A 22642-nucleotide genomic window follows, 5' to 3' on the forward strand; every position below is an offset into this window, starting at 1 on the left:
TCAGGAAGTCTACTTTGTCTGATATAAGCATGGCAACACCTGCTTTCTTTTGTTTGCCATTAGCTTGGTCTATCATCTTCCATTCTTTCACTCTAAGCATGTGTTTATCTTCAGACCTGAGATGTGTTCCCTGGAGGCAGCATATTGTTGGGTCTTGTTTTTTAATAGTTCAGCCACTGTGTCTTTTGATTGGAGAATTCCATCCATTTACATTTAGAATGATTATTGATATATGAGGGCTTAACGCTGCCATTTTTATCACTTGTTTTCCAGTTGTTCTGTATGTCCCTTGTTTCTTATCCTGTGTATTTCAGACTGCCAATTCAGTTTAGTGGCTCTCTATGATGGTTTTCTTAGTTTTCTCTTTATCATCTGTGTCTCTATTTTGATTTTTTGTTTAGTGGTTACCGTGAAGTTTGTGTAAAAGATCTTGGAGATGAGATAGTCCATTTTCTGATAGCCTCTTATTTCCTTCGTCTAAGCAATTTCCATCTCTTTCCGCTTCCCCTTCTAAGTTATTGTTGTCACAACTTATTCCATTTTGTGTTGTGAGTTTGTGGTCAAAATGAAGTGATTATATTTATTCTTAATTTTCCTTCCCTTTATCTTTTTTTTTTTACATTTTTATTTTTTTCGGATGTACATCATATTTCAAATTCTGGATACATTACATCATGTTCACCACTGGAACACTAATTATAGTGCATCCCCTCACATGTGACCCTAATCACCCCTTTTGCCCTCCCCCCTCCCCCCTTCCCCAGTGGTAACCACCAGTCCAATCTCCAATGCTATGTTGTTTTTTTTGTTGTTGTTTTTATCTTCTACTTATGAGTGAGATCATATGGTATTTGACTTTCTCCCTCTGACTTATTTCACTCAGCATAATACCCTCAAGGTCCCTCCATGTTGTCACGAATGGCTGGATTTCACCATTTCTTATGGCTGAGTAGCATTCCATCATGTATAAATGCCACATCTTCTTTATCCATTCGTCCCTTGATGGGCACCTAGGTTGCTTCCAAGTCTTGGCTATTGTGTATAATGCCGCAGTGAACATAGGGGTGCAAGTATCTTTATGCCTTTGTGTTTTCAAGTTCTTTGGATAAATACCCAGCAGTGGAATAGCTGGATCATATCGTAGATCTATCCTTAATTTTCTGAGGATACTCCAAACTGCTTTCCATAGTGGCTGCACCAGTTTGCACTGCCACCAGCAGTGAGAAGTTCCCTTCTCTCCACACCCTCTCCAACCCTTCCCTTTATCTTTAATATTATAATTAAGTGTTTGCTAATCCATTCGGATAGAGAGTTACAATTTTCTGATTCCATCTGCCTATTTATCTCCTTGCTCAAGGTTTTGTGAACCCTTTCTTTCTTTTTTTTTCAGGTATGAGGGCCTTCTTGATCATATCTTATAGGTGGCAGTCTTGTGGCAATGAACTCCCTCAGCTTTTGTTTATCTGGGAAAGTTTTTATTTCTCCATCATATCTGAAGGATATTTTTGCTGGGTAGAGTATTCTTGGCTAAAAGTTTTTGTCTTTCAGAGTTTTGAAAATATCATTCCACTCTCTCCTACCCTGTAAGGTTTCTGCTGAGAAATCCACTGAAAGCCTAATAGGGATTCCTTTGTAGGTTATTTTCTTCTTCCTTGCTGCCCTTAATTTTTTTTTCTTTGTCATTGACTTTTCCCAGTTTTACTAATATATACCTTGTAGAAGGTCTTTTTACACTGATGTAATTAGGAGTTATATTTTCTTCTTTTAATTGTAATTCCAGCTCCTTCTCCAGGTTTGGGAAGTTCTCAGCTATTATTTCTTTGAACAACCTCTCTGCTCCTTTCTCCCACTCTTCTCCCTCTTGAATACCTATGATCTTTATGTTGCATTTCCTAATTGAATTGGATATTTCTTGGAGAATTTCTTAATTTCTTTTTAGTCTTAGTTCTCTGTCCTCCTCCATCTGAAGCATTTCTGTATTCCTATCCTCTTTATTGCTAGTTCCGTCCTCCATAATATCAGCTCTGTTATTTAAGGAGTCCAGATTTTTCTTTATCTTTGTCATTGTGTTTTTCATCTCCAACATTTCTGATTAATTTTTGTTTATAGTTTCTATCTCATTTGTGAAGAATTCCCTCTGTTCATTAATTTTGTTCCTGATTTCATTGAATTGTCTTTCTGAGTTCTCTTCTAACTCATTGAATTTTTTTATGATAGCTATTTTGAATTCTCTGTCATTTAGGTTGTAGATTTCTGTGCCTTCAGAATTAATTTCTGGGTTTTTGTCTTTTTCTATCTGGTCTGGGGTATTAATATACTTCTTCATATTATTTGAAAGAGTGGATTTTTATCTTCACATAGTGATAGTACGTGCTTGCAGATTCCACCTACCACTACTTGGGATGGGGCAGGAGCTGTGTTCTGAGCCCACTGTGATCCCTGTCAATTGTGCCTGTCAGAGCCTGGGCCACTCCTTGTGACTGCAGGGGCCCTGTGGGCTCTCCCACCAAATGAGAACGCAATCTTGCAGGGGCTTGGAGCTGCTGCTGCCTACTCCCACAGTCCTGCCAACAGGTGCTTCCCCCTTTAGGGCTGCAGTGGTACTATGGGCATTTGCATCAGCTGGGAACTTGTTTGCCTGGGTGCACAGATCTGCTGCCATCTTCTCCTAGGTCATATCGGCTGTTCTGCTTGGTGGGCAGGAGCCTCCCAACTGGGTCCAAGCCTGAACCACTTCCTGGAACCATAGTGGCACTGTGGGCTCTCCTGCCAGACAAGAAAGCCATCATGCAGGGGCTCAGGGCAGCTGCTGCCTCCTCCCACAGTCCCATCGAGACATGCTCTCCACTTTAGGGCTGCAGTGGGCCTATGGGTGCTCCAGCCAGGAGAGCAGTGGCATGTGTGCACAGGGCTGCTAAAGGTCCAGAGAGTGCTCACTTGTCTCCACCACCTCCCTGGGAGGTGTCCATCCACCTTCAGATGTGTAGCTTCATGACTCTCTCAGGCATCCTGGTGTGCTGTGTGGGTATCCTCCACTGATCAATAAATGTCCAATTAGTTGTAGTTCAAAGAGGGAGAGACAAAGGGAACAGCTCACTCTGCCATGTTGCTGACATCACTCCTCCCAATTCTTGCTTTTGTCATTATGCCAGCCTTTTTTTTTTATGATTTTAGAAACAGATACCAAGCTTTGTTTAAAAATATTCCAAACTAAGAGTTACTAGGCGCAAGTGAGGGCTGGAGAGGCTCCTGTGTGCATGAAGTGTGTTCACTTCAGTCCATAGATCTTGTGACATTCTGTGGGCTGGTCAGTGGTCATTTAAGCTCCCTAATTCTGAGCTGTTTTCCAGGTAGGGGTAATAGATAAGATTTCTCTAGTGGGCTGAGGTGCTGATCCTTTGATAAACCAGATGTTCAAGAGGCTAGAGAAGTCATTATAAAGTAGGCAGGATATTCTTTTATTCATATCACTTGATAGCTGTTCCCTCCTAGTAATACAGAGGTAGTGATAGCCATCTAGTTCATCTTTTGATCCAGGGCAGTTAAAGTCATTTTAAAAAGAAAAGGGGAAAATAAAAAATTTAAAGCAAACCCTACTGCTGTTAAGAGTATTCATTTGGTGACATGGCCAAAAGCATCTGTGTGCTATTGTGGAGAAGCAGTGGATTCCCACAAATTGCTTTGTAGCAATCCGATATTTTCTTTCTGGCTGATGACTGTCATCTGCGGTGCCTTGATAAACAGCATTGTCGCCATTTAGAATGATGTAGGGCCACACTTGGTATTCATTTCTCAAACATATTGTAATATGATGCCAGCTCTCATCAGGCACCAAGGAATAAGGCTTTCTAACTGTTCACATACTCTACTACCCTGAAGATAAGATTGGCTTTCTTTCAAGGCACATATTAATATTTCTATGGTAGTTATTATCTGAATAGGTGAAATGTCTGGGTCAGCAATTTTCTACTGTTTGGAAGGTGTTTTGTTTTAATCTCTTCTCTGAAAGTGTTTTACAACTGAAAAAGTTTAAGTTGCATGAGACTGGGAGCAGGTCTGTCTTGCTCACTGCTGTGCATCCAGCTCCTACCCAGATGACTAGAGTGTGGGAAGCATTGCATATATGTTTTTAAAAAGAGTAAATGATACTCATTCATGACGTTCATTCTGGCTTTCCTTCTTCTGTGACTATAGGCTCACCGCTAGTTCCCAGACATCTCAAACTTAAGTCTGTGCACTTAGTTCCAGGGTACAGGGATGCTCTCTACAAAAGAACCAAATATCTCAGCATAAACGCATTCTTTTTACTTTCAGAAAGGCAGAAGTTCCCTTCCAATTTTAAATTAAAAATGAAAAGGTGAAAATGAGTTATTTTTTCTTTTTTTGAAAATTCTGTAGCATTCTTTGTGAGAATTGGTGCTTTCCAGGATCGTACAGAAACCAAGGCTTGTGTCTGTTGAGTAGACCATAGATCTCATTTTTCTAAAATTAAGTAGAAGTATAAAGGAACATATTTAAAGAGTTATGGAATTTTATAAAACAAATGTATATGTTCTCTAATCTCCTTAAGGTGCTAAGATACAGAGACTATTTTAAGCACCAGAGAGTAAACAGGTTTTATAATTTAGTTTTATAATTAGGAAAAATTGTCTGGGAACCCAAGAAGAGTGGGCGTGGTCAGGTGAAAGTTACTCTACCTCTGGATGTGTTCTGTTTCTTACTGTCTCCACTTTCTGTTGACTCCTGACCCCAAAAGACAATTTGGGCCTTCAGACCTTTATATATTGTAAATTTTACAGCACTTCTTGGTTGGGAGCAGAATGGACAATGTTGAAAGAATGCCAGTTGTTGGCTAGCCGTAATATTAATCCTTTTTTTCCCCCCAAGAAGAATGTGTTTGAAATGTGAAGGCAAGCTTAAGTATTGAAAACTATTTTGTCTTCCAGTTTGATTTGAAAGGCATCTCCTTCCTGACGTGGCCCTTCCTCTTGCTACATCCTGACTGTAGTTTTAGTTTAAAAAAAAAGATTGCACTAGTGGGAAGTGAGCCAGTTAAACTGCAAATGGGGTTAGAGGTTGGTTTACTAACCAAATAAACTTGGTGGCTCAGATTTTTTAAAGGGCTATTTAGAAATTATGACTCTCTTCCTATATTCAGAGTCAGAATGTCCATTGTTGCGTTAATTGATTTAATCCTCAGATTTAGCATAAGCCTTAAACTGATTTCTTTCTGTGGAGCCTTGTTTTTCTTAGCTCTGGTGTTTAAAACAGCCAGTCATTTTCTGCCATTCTCTCCCTTCTTTCACTGCCATGCCTCGTTTGAATGGTTTATAGAGTCTGGCTTGGAAATACAATGCGAGCCATAAATGTGAGCCACGTAATTTTACATTTTCTTATGTTAGAAAAACTAAAAAAAAGGTGAAATTCATTATAATACATTGGACAGCACAGCATTAGATTGGTGATGCTGTCTACTGCCTAAATAAACTATCATTGTCTAAGCTGACTTCTTTCATTTCTAATAAAATAAGAGAAAATCTCTAACTAGTGGGTAATATAAAGCAGACTGTTATCTATGGTCGGATCACCTTGTGTCATTAGAGAAAAAAGACTTTATATCTTTTAAACAGCAAATTGCTGGCATAAACATTGAGGGAATTAATCATTAGCAAATTAAGATTGCCAACTGTCCCCAGTTAACTGAGAATAAAAACAGTTGTCACATCGTTTTTTTCTTCTTCGGTTGGAGGGCTAGCGGGGTAGACAACGAATGGGAAGGGAAGACATAGCATTTAGCAATAATCCAGTGACTCCAAACTGGAAAACACAGAGCCGAAGTCTTAGCGTAATTCTGTGTGACAATAGTCTGTGACAGTTGCTATGAAAAGCAGGCTCCTCTCTACCTGAGAGCAAACCCTAGGTTCTTATGACAGTGGCAGTACAAGCTATTGCCTCTTGATGGTGCCACACATTTAAAAATTCCTGCTCAGAATTGAGGGATGTATGCTTTGAATCTTACTTAGCATAGTTGAGTGTTCTTGGGCTAAATGCTGAAATAGAGAAGGTAACTCAGGCTAAAGGGAGGCCCTGTATGCCACCATGTCACTTATAGAAAAAGTCTCATCTTTTCTTTAAAATGATAAATCAATACATGAAGTCTCATTTAAATAAGAAATAAAACTCACAAGTAAAATTCATAGGAAAACATGCAAACTAGATGGAAATTGAAAATATAGTATATCAATACCAACAGCTACATGGAAATGGGGTCATTTTTCCTATGATCCCCAAATTTATTGTCAAATTACTTGGTGTATCTACATTAAAAGCCATTTATTGATCTACCTTTATAAATTTCTCATCAAATAATAGGTTTGGTGACTGTGCTGGCAAATTCTTATAATGTGAATTTTTCTTCTTCAGTTCTAGAAAAGTTTATGGGAATATTTGCTATGAAGAATATTTTTAAAGCTTAAGATTGATTTTTCAAAAAAAAAAAAGTCCAAAATAAGTATTAGAATGCAAACATATTCATCGCTTTTTCAGTGGAAGAATTTTGATTCAGCCATCTCAGTGTGCAGAAGGCACTTTTTAAAAAAGTTAATCTCTTTATTTTGAGGTAATTGTAGATCCACATGCAATTATAAGAAACAATTCAGAGAGCTCCTGTGTCCCCTTTACCCTGTTTTCTCCAGTGGTAACACCTTGTAAACTATAGTGCAATATCACAGCCAGGGTATCGACATTAATACGGTCAAGGTACAGAACAGTTCTAACACCTCAAGGGTTCTTCGTGTTGCCCTTTTATAGCTGCTCCCACTTTCCTTCCATCCTTATCTCCTCCGTTACCCTGGCAACCTCTCATCTCTTCTTTATTTCTATAATGTTGTCATTTCAAGAATGTTATAGAAATGTAATCATATACCAGGTAACCTTTTGCATTTGGCTTTTTTCACTCTGCATAATTCTATGGAGATTGAGCCAGATTGCTGCCTCTTGTTCAACTCCAAGTCTGGGATATCAAGGCAAAAGGATATCCTAGGGGACTCATTTCTGTGTTTTTCCTTGGGTCCTTAGGGTTCCTAGCTGATCTGCTCTCTCCTTACCATCTTCCAGAAATTTCTTATGTTTGTCTTATATGTAAAATGTCCAGGATTCTTAGGTAGACTTAGTGGGAGGACCAGGGAAAAATACCTCTTCCACCGTCTTCCCAGAAGCAGAAGTTAGGGACGTTAGTTTCCCAAAGTTTAGAACGGCCAACAACTTTGCTCTGGTGAAGTCTAATTGACTGCAAGGGGAAAATCTTTCTGTGGGGGGCATGTGCTGTTGAAGAATTTTGGCTTGGAAAAATTGATGTTTCTCGCTCAAAATTACTAAGACCATACCCATTGTAATTTAGATTTTAAGAAAAGACGATTTTAAGAAAATGCTAAGTAGAATTAAAAGGAACAAGTTTCTCAGACATTTCTTATTCTTTCATTTTGATTGTAGAATGACAGAACTGGAACTTTTTTTTTTTTAAAGATTTTATTTTTTTCCTTTTTCTCCCCAAAGCCTCCCAGTACATAGTTGTATACTCTTCGTGTGGGTCCTTCTAGTTGTGGGATGTGGGACGCTGCCTCAGCGTGGTTTGATGAACGGTGCCATGTCCGCGCCCGGGATTCGAACCAACGAAACACTGGGCCGCCTGCAGCGGAGCGCGCGAACTTAACCACTCGGCCACGGGGCCGGCCCCGGCCCCCAGAACTGGATCTTTGAAAGGTCGTCTTTTCTAGCGGATCACGAAGACCAAGACCTAAGTCAGGTTAGACAGATTTCAATTTTGAAAGTTGTCCTGGGAGAAGGGAAAATGTAGTTACTTTCTTAACATCTCAAATATAGAAAGAAGACATGTCATTGCTTAGTTTGCGTTTCTGTAACTAAGATTACTGGCATGCTTTTAAAATTTTAACACGTGGTGTTTCCCATGTGATGTCTCTCTCGTAGGTAGTCGCATTACAACACTTTCCGTTGATATGTGATGTCCCCCCTCCTTTTCTCACATGTCGACTTTCCTACTTTTTTACTCTACCAACCTTTTTATGTACAAAAAAAGAGTTCCTTATATTTTGGGGGACAGATTTTCAAATGTGACAATTTAGTTTGAGGTCTTGATACCTCTCATGGACTGGTTTTGATTGAACAAAATAAAATATTACACAAAATTCTAAAATTATTTCAATGGATTGTGTTTTGTAGACTATGGTCTTTCAGAGGAAACAAACAAACCAAAAGATCCTCTGGAACTTAGTTAAGCCGAGGTGAAAATGTAAACGAATGACAGCACTGTTGGATTTTTGTTTTGCTGTCTTTTCTTTAACTGTGTTGAGCAGTAGCATAATTCCTTTAACAGAGAGTTCAGGCACCCTGCAGAATTCCTTCTGAAACACTGTGCACATAAAAGGAAAAATATCTGGCATATATTTTTCTTAGACACTATGTGGAAATTATGATTATATTGATCACATGAATTTCCTTTCTTTATAGCCAGTGTTTTTCAGTCTATAGGGAGAAGTGCATTATTTTCCCCTTAAATTATCTGAGTTGAGGAAATAATGTTATGGAGTCATTCGTATTGGGCATATTTTTGCAAATGATATCTTTTAGTATTTTAAGAATAGTTCACCTCAACCCTAATATTTTATAAAAGTAAAACTTTTCACAACTTGCACATCTGCCAGTTGATTTTAAATGGCAAAATGATGCAAAAAGGCATCAGGAAAAGGACTACATTACAGAAGATCCTATTTATATCTTGCTCAAGTCTTTGGTAGGTCATTGTGATCAGAGATTAACTTGAGTCTGCCTGACAAATACCAGTAATAACTAGAGGTGGAAAAGCAAGTTGAGAAAACATTCTTGGGGTACAAAATAAGAGGATTAATTCAGTCAAGTGATGGTATTTTAGGACATGTTTGCTGCAAATGAAAATAAAAATAAACATTATCTCAGTATATATATGTATTATATATAATCTATATAATTATATATTATAACATATATTATTAAATATATTAATAACAGTATATTTAACAAATGTGTTAATAATTAAATGTTATATACTTATGTTATATATATATATTTTTTTAGAGCACAAGCTCCTTCCGGAATAGGGACACAGCTAGAAACAGTAGTAGTAGAGGCAAGTGGGTTTAAGGGAGACGTTGACACACCAGTGAGTTATAGTAATTTTTAAAAGAACGAACAGGAATGTGAGGAATTGATTTATGAAGTGAGATTAAAGAACTAGGTTTCTTTGTCTGAGTATGAGTGAGGCAGGATGTGATAAGCTGCTGAGGTATTTGAATGATGCCTGCACTCAAGGGGCGGGGACATTCATGGTCTCTGGAGATGAAGGTGGAGCCAGGAGCCATGTCAAATAGAAACCTAGATTTTACATCCAGAGTGGAGTGTGTGCACTGGATAGAATGGACTTTTTGGAAGGCAGTTCTTTCTAGAAGCGACTCCACTGGATTTCATATGCTGTAGGAAATGCATGTTGATCTGTATTTGTGGGGATAGAGGGACCAAATGGCAGTGAGAGACAGAAAAGATTCCTTCCTCTTTCGGTTACTGTGGTGACTGGGCAGAGCACTGTTGCCAGGGGCTCAGGCACATGATCCACTAGGGAGGGAATTTGGGGCAGTGAGGGAATTCTCTCTCCTTCCAGACTGGCAAAGGAGGCCCATAGATTTGTGAATTTTCAAGGAGACATTTGGTTATATTCCATGTTTTTCCTATATTTCCTTTGCTGAAAACAATTGGATGTGGTTTTTAGGTTTGGTTGTTAACCAGTATTAGAGATGGTTACCCAGGACCCATAAGACAATTATCTATTTCACTTCCAATTTTTGATGGAAACCATCTCTAGTCATGGTTAACAAACACTAAGCACCTACTCTGTGACAGGCACCAATTTTAGACTTTATAGTATAAAGTATATAAAATATTCTCACACATACTCCCCTATTGATTTCTCTCAAGAACCCAAGGTAGGCGCTAATCTTATCATCTCTGTTTTACAGACCAGGTAATAGAGACTCACAAGGTTGAACTTGATAAGAACCTCTGTGTTATAGGTCTGGCGGGTGCCAAAACTTCAGATCTAAACCTGTGTTCTTTCCACTTAATCGAACATAGACACAGATTCTGCTCCCAAAGTCCAGTGTTTCTGTGAGAGAGAGAAGTCGATTTACTCCACAAATTATTTACATGAGATTACAGACAGAGGCACAATGCTTCCTTCATGAAGAGTCCTGATATCTTTATTTCAAAGTGCTTCTCCTGTTCCTGCTCACTTTACCCCTGATCTTCCTGGGTAAGTGGGAGGTACCCTTTCTCTTACAGGGTGTTCAGTGTGCACAAAGGCAGGAACACTGCCTCAGATTGCAAGGGGCTGGGAAGGAGGGCAAATGAAGTGTTGAGCATTGGCAACTCCTTTGAGATTGGGAGCGTGGGGGTGGTGGGGGTGTGAAGGAAAATGGGGAAGTGGGGGAGCAGATCTGCTGCGTAATCCGATAAGGATAATTTATTGTTTAGTTTTTTTGAGGGGAGGGATGGGATTTGAGTACATTTTCAGACAGAGGGGAAGGAGTCAATAGAGAGGAAATAAGAGTGTAAGAGAAGAGATAATTGATAAATCAAAGCCACAGAATGGTGGGAGGGAATATGGGTGCAATGGTGCAGAGGCCTTTGCTTTGGAAAGACCAAGGGACTCTCCCTAGATAATTGGGCTAATGCCTATATTGTGTCTACTGTGTCTCAGACACCATCATAAGTGCTAAATACATACGTACATATGTATATATATGTTCTGTTTTTTTTTTTTTTAATCCTCATGACCACCCTATAAGGTCTATACTTCAGTAATCCTCTGTTTTATACATGAGGAACTAAGACTCAGAGAAGCTAAATGAGTTGTTCAGGCCCATACAAGTGGCTATGGAACCAGCATTCAAACCCAAGCAGTCTGGCTCCATAGTTCAAGCTCTTAGCCACTATGGTACATTGAAGAAAGGAGGACTAGATAGATAAAGATAGATAGAGGAGGCAGTGATGGGGTAAGTGTGAAGGCCAATTACAAGGTTAAAGAGTGCTGTCGACCCTCACGTCTGACACCAACTGCAAGTTCAGGGAGTTCCCAAAACCACTCTCAGTTTCCATGATTCGGTAGAAAGACTAACAGAACTCACCGAAAGCTATTATAGTCACAATTATCATTTATTATGGGGAAAGGCTACAGCTAAAGATCAGCCAAGGAAGAGACACATAGGGCAGAGTCAGGAGGTTCCAGATGTAAATCTTCCACTGTCCTCTCCCTGTGGAGTCAGGGTGTATTACCCTACCGCATGGGTGTGTGACAATACACATGGAGTGCTGGCAGCTAGGGTAGCTTCCCCATGCTCCAGTGTCCAGAGTTTTTGTTGGAACTTCATCACCTAGGCGTGATTGATTGATTGTCCACATGGTTAATCTCTGTCTCCAGGGTGAGTGATACCATGTGACACCAAGCCTCCACACTAAGTCACATGGTTGGTCTTTCTGGAGTGGTCAGCCCCCACCCTAAGATTATCAGCTGTGGCCAACCTTGCCCTAAACAAAAACACTTCTATTGTGTATGAAATAGATTACCTTCCAGGAGCCAACAGCAAAGATTTCTCTTTGGGCAAGACCAAGTTCTTGATTACACAGTAAGTAAATGAGCTTCCTTTAGTAGAATCCCTGAGTCCCTCATCTTTAGGTTTTGGGCCAGCTACCTGCTTGAATTAAGAAAGGTTTCATAATGGCTTCTCTGGGGGGAACAAAAAGGAAAGGAAAGAAAAAAAAGTTATTTCAGAGGCTTAAAACAATATAGGTCTACTTCTCCTTCATAGTCCCTGGCCAGCATGGGTTGACTTGGGCCTCTGCTCCATACTTCCTCACTCAGGGCCCAGGCTGGTGGATCCAACACTATCTGGAGCATCACTCTGCCTTGGCAAAGCAAGGCATGTAATGAATCATGGACTGGCCATTCAGGCAGAAGTGACACACATTGCTTCTCACATTTCATTGCCCAATGCAGGTCTGACAGTCATATCTAGTTTAGGGGTTGGAAGAGAAGAACCATTTTATTCTGTGCCCAGAAGAGAACTGATCATAATAGCTCCAGTTACTACCCAAGGGATTTATCTCTAAAAACAAATAGACCCATATAAAAGACTTGTAGCTGTTGCTTCTGTTTTCCTCCTGTTTGACCTACCTAATTGAGACATCAGAGTTTGTGGAATCCTGGAAATTCTGCTTTCTTGCTGTCAGCTCCAGCTCATCTCGTTCTGCCATCCACTTTTAGACCAGAGTCTCTGACTCTCACTGGTACATCCTATGAATTTATTCTAAAAGTTTCTTTAGGGCTAACAAGATCTCTTTGAGTCCTGATATAAAGAGAAAGAAAGTTGACCCATTTCTCTGCATGTACCTTATCCCTCTTAACAAAGAACCCCATCTCTCTAGCCACATAGTAGTTGCTGGTCTCAAGCATACTATGATAATCCACCACTCTGTGTCTTTGCTTCTATGGTTCCTTTACAGAAATGCCCTGCCCACCTGTCCAACAGACCAGACAGACTGAAAGTTATCTATGAGTACTCAAATCAAATTTCTTTCTCTGTAATTTTTCTCTATTGCTTCCCCGTATGTGAATCCATGGGTTTTCTGTAAACTTCCGGTATCACTATGTTTTTAATTGATTGCCTATTTGTGCCTCTTGTTAAAGACTTGAGGGTAGAAATGCTCTCTCTTTTCATCTTTGTACCCCCAGCACGTTACTGGGCAGAGAGTAACTTAATAGGGCTTTATTGAATCAAAGATTATGGAGACATTATTATGGAGACATAATTGAATATATTGAACATATTATGGAGACATATCTTATGGAGACATAATTGAACCCTTAGGATTGGCAGAAGAGGGAAGTAAAGTCAAACTTATCAGTTACAACAGGTCCTCTTAAAAAGAAAACTCTCAGAGCCAGCCCCGTGGCCGAGTGGTTAAGTTCATGTGCTCTGCTTCGGCGGTCCAGGATTTCGCAGGTTCGAATCCTGGGCACACACCTAGCACTGCTCATCCAGCCATGCTGAGGCACGTCCCACATGCCACAACTAGAAGGACCCACAGCTAAAAATAAATACAACTATGTACCGGGGGCCTTTGGGGAGACGAAGAAAAAATAAAATCTTAAAAAAAAACCCTCCTTTCAACTAAATTATCTCTAACCGTTAAAGGTTGACCCTTTGTTTTATGTAATAAATGATCCAATGTATTTCATTATAAGTGGAAGGATTTTAACAAAAATTTCACCGGTGCTTAAGTATCAGCTACTGGTGTTCTGCATAATTTATTTCTGTATCCTATTTACCGTCCTGTGGCCTAGACTGGCTGCTCTTGATTACAAGGGGACTGGGTGGGTTTAGGAGACGAGTGAGGTCCCTGACGAGTGCTGTAAACTGTAGTGGGGCAATGCCAAACACATTCCTCTGAAAAAGGAAGAAAGCTCTGAGGGCAAAAACATGCACTCGGCCCACAACTTTTTTTTTTAACCACTGAGGGAAAGAATTGCATACCTTTTTCTTCAGGTATGTTTTTTAAGATGTTGCATCCCCTTCAAAACTTTCTTTGCTATATGTGGTATATAGAGATGGAAGAAAGGGAAAATGGAGAGGGAGAAACAAATAAAAATGTATTTAAAATAATTTGATTCAAAGTGACCTACTTTCTAAATCCCTAACAGCAATGTTTTGGACCATTTAGGTACTTAGACTCTGTACTGGTGGCTTTTCAAGAGAATGCACAGTAGGATGCTGGTTTGGAAAGGTGGGTAGGAATTGGAGATCTCAAAGAGGGTAGCTTGGCAACTCAGCAGATTGCCAGGTGAATCATCAAAGGAAATCGAGGGTTAGTTATGGAGCTGTACATCGCAGTTTGCCAATCCCAATTGGCGCGTGAGGTTCCAGCGTAATTATTAATAGTGTCCTGTTTGATTCGCAAAAGTATCCTGGCGTGCAGCAGTCACCCTGATTTTGGGTCACACAGAATGGGGAATATGGTAGATGAATGGGAAGGAACAAGACTCCAGAGTGAAGACGGCTCACGGGAGAATTATTTTATGAGGGTGAATTCTGTTCAGGGTTTTCCTTAAAAGGCTGCTTGTGTGTTCTGAAATGCCTTGCAGACTTTCTTCTGACGCACTTCTCGTCATCAGTTTATTTTTCTTTGGTGCAGCTTTTACGGGGCCAGCGTGGCTCGGGGTGGCATGGATTTCTTCTAGACTCGTGGGCAGCAGTGCTGCATGTGTGTGATTCAAGCCTGGACAGATTGGCTGTGAATGGGTTGATAAGAATAGAGAGAAACGCATACCAGTAGACCAAACTTCCTGTGCACAAGCCTTTGACTACTGCGTTTCACTGTCTGAAATAGCATTCATCTTAAGGCTGGGATCATTTATTCCCTCTGGAATTAAGCAATAGTGCTGGCAGCAAAAGGAACTATTTTGGGAAGGAGATGTGGGAGGGATTTTGCTATGTATTGCAGGCTAGGCAGAAGTCCCTGTCATGCTTTTGAAGACTGCACCGTTCATTGGAGCCCTCGGAATTGGACATTGACTACTTTCAGATAATCCCAAATGTAATTAATGTCAAGGCTAATGCATACACACTGTGGTCTGTAAAAATTAGTAAAGACTGAGTTTGGATGCTTCCAGTTAATTTATCTAAATGGCAGGAAGAGAACGTTTTGGGGGGAGATGAGCCTGTAATGCAGAGACTGTAGAGAAAGGTAAAATATAACATCTTGTTCCTGTCCCCCTCTTCATATATGCCCTTGCAGGCTGTTTATGCATTTTCCCATGTAGATTTTTCTAGATTGTTGGAGAAGTTTAAGATAAGGCGGTGAATGCTTTGTCCCCCCCCATGCTCTTCCCGTCAAGCTGAGGTGGGTCGGGCTTGGCAGCTGGTGGCAGCCGCAGAGATAAATAAGCAGCAGGGCTCCTGGATGGACAGGGGTGCAGAAGCTCTTGGGATGAGTGGCTGCCGTGGGAAGAGCCATGAGGACCGAGCTGCAGCTGGAGTCCAGAGGCGCGGGCAGTGAAAGGGAGGTGGGGCCTGTAGGAACCAGTTGAACAGTCCTTTTGATCAAGCTATTGAATTTTTTTGGGGGGCAGATACCTAGAGGACAGATAAAAGTCAAATACAATTTAAATGATTTCTATCTTAATTAATGAATTTAAGGGAAACCAGGAAATTATGTTGGTCTGTTGCTATTTAATGTTTCTATTTGATACTCCTTCAGTTAATAAAGAGCTAACTGCCTTCAGAATTTTCTGTTTACAAATTAGCTGCCATTAGAAATTGAAAACGGCAGCCCAGTGCTGCTTAAAAATTTTCGATTTTGTTACTGATAACTGGTTTGGAAAATATTTTTCTATGGAAGGCTTTTGAATTCTCTTTTCAGTGTGGTAGATGTAATCACAACAGATATTTTATGTTATTTTATTATTTTTCTTTTCACTTTCGCATTGGAATTAATGTGGGAGGTGAAGACGTTGAGGTTTCCCACCCAAAACAGTGCTGTCTAGACTTATGATAAGTATTTTGTAAATTATATCCTGTTGTTCACAAATATGTAATAAATTTACTTAAAGTCAAAAATGATAAATATCTACCTGTTTTGCATGGGAAGCTTGGTGAAGCATCAGTAAGCGGCACCATTATCTACATCAATGGCCTATATATTGATTTTCGTAAACAAATGAATTATCGATTTATTTTCCACTAAATGAATCAAAGATTTAATTATGTCAGAATTTGAAATATACTAATGTCTTTTTATCTGGACATGATGTGAAGTGTTCTTCCTTTTCATGCAATGTTCCTACTTTTTTATAATTTTAATTACTCATGTGAGAAATTGGTAGAAAAGACCTTCACCTGGTGATGAGACATAAAAAGTTTTGAAAATTTTAAAGCATTTCAAGAAAAAAATTAAAGATCTAGTTATGTCTTCTAAATTAAAATATCCTTTAAGTAGCACTTTTCCTTTTGTGCGTCTAACGGTAGAATAATATTTGTATAGAAAGAGAATTAATTTTAAGCACAAATATTAAGTCTATATTGATGGAAAAGCTAGACATTGTTGAAGGTAGATGGGTAGAGGGAAGGAAGGGGGATGAAGATTTTAAAAATGGAGATTAAAAAAAAAACCTTTGAAGTGTTTGGAGAATTGATAAATCAAGAAATGGCTGACTGAGCCCTGCTGTGTGCTAGGTCAGCACTGGGATACATAAAGAAAGGGGCAACCAGGGGCCGACCCCGTGGCCGAGTGGTTAAGTTCGTGTGCTCCCCTGCGGTGGCCCAGGGTTTCCCCGGTTGGGATCCTGGGCGCGGACATGGCACTGCTCGTCAGGCCACGTTGAGGCGGGGTCCCACATGCCACAACTAGAAAGACCCACAACTAAGATATACAACTATGTACCAGGGGGATTTGGGGAGATAAAGCAGGAAAAAAACAAAAAGAGAGAAGATTGACAACAGTTGTTAGCTCAGGTGCCAATCTTTAAAAAAAAAAAAAGGGGGCAGCCAGAACGGAGTTTGGGAGGAAAATCAGGCATTGTTAACCCGGGTTTCATCTGGATCTTTAAATCCATCCATCAAAAGATGATGGAAAGTCATCAGCCGAGTGTCTGTGGGTTTATGTGTGGGATGAAGTCACCAGTGGTCCCAGCCTCTTAGTCTTTGCATTTGGAGTCTCTGTTCCTGCAAACTCACCGACCTGCCCCTCCTCCCTGTTCCAGGAGAGACAGCGTCTGGAGACGATCCTCAGTCTCTGTGCTGAGTACGCCAAGCCCGACAGTGGCTCATCCACTGGCACCACCGTGGCAGATGTGCAGAAGATCAATAAGGAGCTGGAGAGGCTGCAGCTCTCGGATGAGGAGTCTGTGTTTGAAGAAGCCCTGGTGAGCCCTGACACCAGATACAGGTGCCACCGGAAAGGCTCTGTCCACGATGTGGACTTGGCAGTCTTCGGGAGCCTCGGTCAGAGCACTGCCAGCTTCCTTTCCCCCAGGAGCGTCAGGAACGAGGACCTGCTCAGGGACCTCACCAGGACTCCGCCACCAGCCTCCTCTGCCTTTCTGAAGGCATCCAGCGAGTCCGCTTACCTAAGCATCATACCAAAGGTAAAGCCGACGTGGACCCAGGGCTTAGGACTCTGTGTCTGCATTGGCCTAGAGATTAGAGGGGTTATCATGCTTGTTTTCCAAAATGTTTTCTGTGAAGCTTCAATTTAAGAGGTGATTAGCTAAACAGCGTGCAGTAAATTGGAGTGTTTACTACAAAGTAACAAATTTGCCCTGTAAAAATTGTAGCAGTACAGAAAGTAGAAAGAAAGAAATGTTTCTTTTCTCCCTGCCCCTTCCAGTTGTACACCTGAGAGAGAAACACAAAGTGTCTACGTGCCTTCCTAATATTTCTGTGCATATACTGGGTATATTATAGGTATAGACACACATAAACACACACCTTGTGCTCTGCAGTTCTTTTTCCTTCAATAAATGTCTTTTTAATGGCTGACTAGTATCTTATTATTTGGAAATACAATTTAAATTGTTCCCAGTTTTTTACTGATAAAATCTATATGTAGCAAATATTCTAGAATATACATATTTGCACAATTGTGCAAATGTATCTGTAGGATCACTTACTGAAAGTGGAATTGCTAGGTCAAAGAGTTTGTATATTATTCATTTTAACCAGTATTTCCAAATTATAGTCTCAAAAGACTGTATATTTCCAGGTGACACTTTCACTAACAGTTTCTGGGCGCACCTCATTCTCCATACACTTGCCAAGGCTGTATGTTATGAAAACTTTTCAATTTGCTAAGTTAATAGGTATTTTAATTTACTTGTCTTTAATTATGCATAAAGTTGGGCATCTTTTCATATTTTTAGATGTTAATTTCTATTTTGACCCACTTATTCATGTTTTTCACCCATTTTTTAAAAAGTGTTTTATCTTGTTTTTACTGGGTGGTAGCAGCTCTTTGTGGCAAGGAAATTAGTCTTTTATTGTGAGCAGTCTTCCCTTTGACTTTATTTATGATACTTTTTGCACGTATAAGAGTTTGATTTGTATGTAGTCATAAATATTACTTAGTCTTCTGGTCCTTTGCTGATTTAAAAGTGTCTTCCAAATTTGAGGATTTCTTAAATGGAAATTGAGGAAAATGTTTTGGTGTTTTTTTTTTACACAGGTTCAGTTCTTTTTTCCTATGAAAGTAAAAAAAAAAATTATTCCCCTACCTGTTTTCTAGAAAGGATTTAATTTTAACGATTTCAGGATTTAAAATTTAACTTCAAATTTAAGAAAGCTTACAATAAAAGATATAAATTTTATTAGGATACAATTAGAACACCAAAAATAGTAAATAGGAGGGAAAAGCAGGTACCATAGTCACAAGAATTTATTTATTTAAGGACAAATAGGATTAATTAATTAATTTATCTAAATGACTCTGACCATTAAGTTCAACTCAGAGATTCTTGGACAAAGAACCAAAAGATGAAAAAGATACATTAGTTAAATTTTTGTTGCAAGAGAAGGACATGTACAGATTCTCTAAGAGAAAGATGTTATCATGGTGCTAAATTCTGGAAGTAATTTATCGTGTGGAGTATTATTCAGAGGAGTTTGTGTGTTTGTTTTTATTTTCAGTTGTTTGGCTGCAACAAGACTTTTTCACTGAGTGTTCCTAGTCAGAAGTCCTTACCTACCTTTTTTTTTAAAAGATTTTATTTTTCCTTTTTCTCCCCAAAGCCCCCCGGTACAATTTGCATATTTTAGTTGTGGGTCCTTCTAGTTGTGGCATGTGGGATGCCGCCTCAGCATGGCCTGATGAGCAGTGCCATGTCCACACCCAGGATCCGAACCTGCAAAACCCTGGCCACCGAAGTGGAGCGTGTGAACTTAACCACTCAACCACGGGGCCAGCTCTCTTACCTACCTTTTGAGTTGTCCCATCATAAACATCAGGACTCCGGACTGTTCTATCTCTTCTTTCTTCTGATGACCACATTTACCTTACTAATTCTCCGTGAAGAATAATTCTGAATAGGACATCTGTCTCTATTGCCAGAAAGTTGTGACTGTTACAAACTAGGATCTGGGGGGAAAAATCAAAAGTTGTTGATGTTCCGGGAAAGTGGATAACCCATCATTTGAAAATTTGAGCTGTTGGCATCAGCCACTGGGCTTCCTTAGAAGTCTTTTGCTGCCTTTACATCTTAAATTCTTTCACATTCCTTCCTTCATGGAGCTCTGCAGATTTTTGTGAAAATGGTGAGCTGCGTGCCTCTCTAAAGACTAACTTTTGGGAGACAGGTTTCCTCCCGAGGAGGGCTGTGACAAGAAAGCTGTTGCTGTGTAAAGGAGCAGATCATAACAGATGTTTTCATTGCTCACATATGCATTTGTAGAACAGGAGGCCTCTGAAGCTTGGAGCAGCTTACCTTGTGGCAGGAGGTATAAGACGGTGCCTCCTTTAGAGAGAGGAAACATCAGTGCACCTCTGGGTACCACATAGCACCTAGATGAGGGCAAGTGAGGGGGAGATGGGTTCCAGGGAACCAGTTTTTTATTCATCACTTTTTGAAGACAAATAACTGTTATCTGAGACAGGAGATAAAAGAATCCTTTTTTTAAAAAAAAAGGTCCCGGGGCCAGCCCCCCATTGTGTAGTGGTTAATTCCAGCGTGCTGCACTTCAGCAGCCCAGGTTTGCAGGTTTGCACCCTGGGCATAGACCTACACCACTCATCAAGCCACGCCGTGGTGGTGACCCGCATACAAAATAGAGGAAGATTGGCACAGATGTTAGCTCAGGGCTAATCTTCCTCAAGCCAAAAAAGAGGAAGACTGGCAACAGATGTTAGCTCAGAGTGACTCTTCCTCACCAAAAAAAAAGTCCTGACCATTTGTTTTAGATGTCCTTTCTCTTTGGGTACTCTGCACACTGAATTATTTACTTAACAGAGTACAGTGTTTATAATTAATCGATCTAAGGATTAATGGAGAAGAGAGGAATATGAAAAACCTTCTAAGCTGATTTAAGGAAACAAAGGTTTTAATGATATTTAGGAAACCTGAGATTTACCATTCTGGAACTTGCTTTACCTAACACTGAAAAAGGCAGGTGACCTTGGAAATATGCTAATTTTAATTGGCTTTTATGAACCTGTCTACTGCCCCTTGAGATGAAAACTGAGAGTAGCTCACTCTTCTCTTTTTTTTTCTTGCAGTTTTATTGAGATGTAATTGACATGCAGTACTATTTAAGTTTGTGTGAGGCATAATGACTTGATTGACATATACTGTGAAATGATTACCACAATAAATTTAGTTAACATCCATTACCTCATATAGTTACCAAAAAAAGGTTATTTTTCCTTATGATGAGAACTTTTTCACACTTCTCTTTTCAAGTAATCGTTCTGTCTACACTGGGTAGCCCTCGTGTCTGCACCGTCCTCTGGTTGCAAGAGGTTTCTAAGAAAAGACTTGCAAACAAAAGGGCAGATACAGTGTTGTGTCCCTATTCTCTCTCCTCCTCTGTGTGGATCAAGTTACCTCAAAGGTGACATGTTTGGGGATGCACATACGTGTGTTGTGGGCTTATGAAAACATGTCACTCTCAGTGGAATCCTATCCATTACTATAAAAAAATCCCAGGTAGATTAAAATTGCAACTTTCTGTCACCATAAAACTAAAGCTGTTAGTGGCTACCACACCCTGGGCTCTCTATTGGTTTTCTTTATTTGGATATAAATGAAGTTACAATATCCTTACCCTATTCTGTCACAAACTAGGATTTTAGAGTGCCTTTTGAAGATTTTGCTTTTTGTAAATAACTCAATGGTAAAAACAGTCATTTCCTAGATAGCATTTATTGCTAGAAACAGCCTCTCGAGGTTTCAATTATTAAATACACCTGTTTGGCTAGGTTTTCTAGAAACTTTGAGTTTTACAGATACTTATAATCACCATTAATGCCTATCTTTGTAGTTTTGCAGATTGTCCAGTTTTTATCTTCTCTTAATGCTTTGCTTCCACCAGTGGAAGAGATATTTTTAAACCATGTTGGAAGTTGAAACCTAAGAAGAAATGTTGACCAACAGGATACTGGCCTTGTTGAGGCCTTCCTGCTGGGATTACTCGTCAGTGATTTTGGAATGCCGTTCACTGGGACAGGCATTCCTCGTGCCCTAAAACAGGCACCTAGGTATTAGCACAGTGAGATTCATTGTCTGCGATGAAAAGGTCGGCCGTTGTTTTATTAGTCGATAAGACACTGGATTTAAGGTGACAATTAAAAAGCTAAATGTCAAAGCCTGGAAGGCCTGCACACCTTTGTTCTAATCAACACGAGATACAAAATAACTTCTCAATCATTTAATCTCCTTAAGCAGCAGCAAAGTGAGGTAAAGAATAGAGAATATGACTAAAGAATAAAGAATACATGATGCCTATCTTCTTACAGTAAATTTTAGGATTGTTAAATAAATTAAATGAGCTTAGTGAGGTACACAAAACTTTTAATGGTTTCTTTGGTTAATTTAGATATTCTTTTCAGTGATTAGTGAGTAATCTTCAATAATTTACGTAACTGCACTGCTATTTTCAATTTATAGTTGTGAAATTGTATAATTATTGACTTACTGATGCAAAGAAGTTACTTCTTTTTCAAAGAGAGATAAAGATAAAATGAATAATATGCCAATACCAGCATCCTTTGACATGCAGAAAGACTGGTCTCCACCAGGTGATATCCAAGATAACTAGCAGTGAGACCCAATAGTATGGCTAGAGATTCAAGAGGCTGTTGTAGGAGATGTACTCACTTGGGGATGGGAGAGAATAAGGAGCTTGTAATGAAGGTGCAGTGACCCCAAGAGATCCCTGAGGAAGATGTCGAAAGTCTACATTCTAGTCTGTGCTGTGCCAAACTTTCTTTATTGCCTTAGAGAAGTCACTGCAGTCTGTGGACAACAGCTTCCTCATCTGTGTAACCTCTAAGTTATTTCAGCTTTGAAAGGATATGAATTTGTACATTTAAGTTAGTTTGTATGAGCTAACCTTAAGAACCTGCCTGCTGAGGATCTATGGGGAAAAGACAGAGAAACAATCCAAAGAAACAATCACAAGGATGCTGTTAGAATCCAAGTAGACACAGAGACTGTGAAACCCTAGACTTACGACTGGTTTATTAATTGAGAAATTCTGGAATTGAAGTGTGAACAGCCCTTTTCTGTGTTGATTAATCACAGACCCCAGAGGGCATAAGTGAAGAACAGAAGATTCAGGAGTTGGCTGCAATGGAAGAGACCCGGATAGCAATTCTGAACAACCTTGAGGAACTTGAACAAAAAATCAAAGATATAAATGACCAGATGGACGAATCCTCCAGAGAGGTAGACACCACAAATCCACTTGTTACCCTCTCCCTTTCTTCTTTCTTTCCTTTAACTTGGAAATATTGATGCCCATTAGGGCACAAGCCTTGGAGGTGGAATGCGTAC

General features: G+C 39.7%; 1 protein-coding gene across 47 annotated transcripts in view; it reads left to right on the forward strand.

Annotated features, from left to right (window-relative positions):
* Positions 1 to 22642, forward strand: part of PHLDB2 (pleckstrin homology like domain family B member 2) — a 223074-nt gene that overhangs the window by 138492 nt on the left and 61940 nt on the right. For 46 of the 47 annotated variants that reach the window (XM_044771614.2, XM_070508793.1, XM_044771606.2 and 43 more), the window contains 2 exons: positions 16862 to 17245; positions 22391 to 22534. In XM_044771614.2, coding sequence (XP_044627549.1) covers positions 16862 to 17245; positions 22391 to 22534 — 528 coding nt within the window. Of the gene's footprint in view, positions 1 to 15057; positions 15167 to 16861; positions 17246 to 22390; positions 22535 to 22642 lie in introns of those variants that run through there. The other variant, XM_070508810.1, reaches the window with a different exon arrangement.

This window comes from Equus asinus, chromosome 5 (assembly GCF_041296235.1).
Source record: "Equus asinus isolate D_3611 breed Donkey chromosome 5, EquAss-T2T_v2, whole genome shotgun sequence".
In the NCBI taxonomy this organism is placed as follows: Eukaryota; Metazoa; Chordata; class Mammalia; order Perissodactyla; family Equidae; genus Equus; species Equus asinus.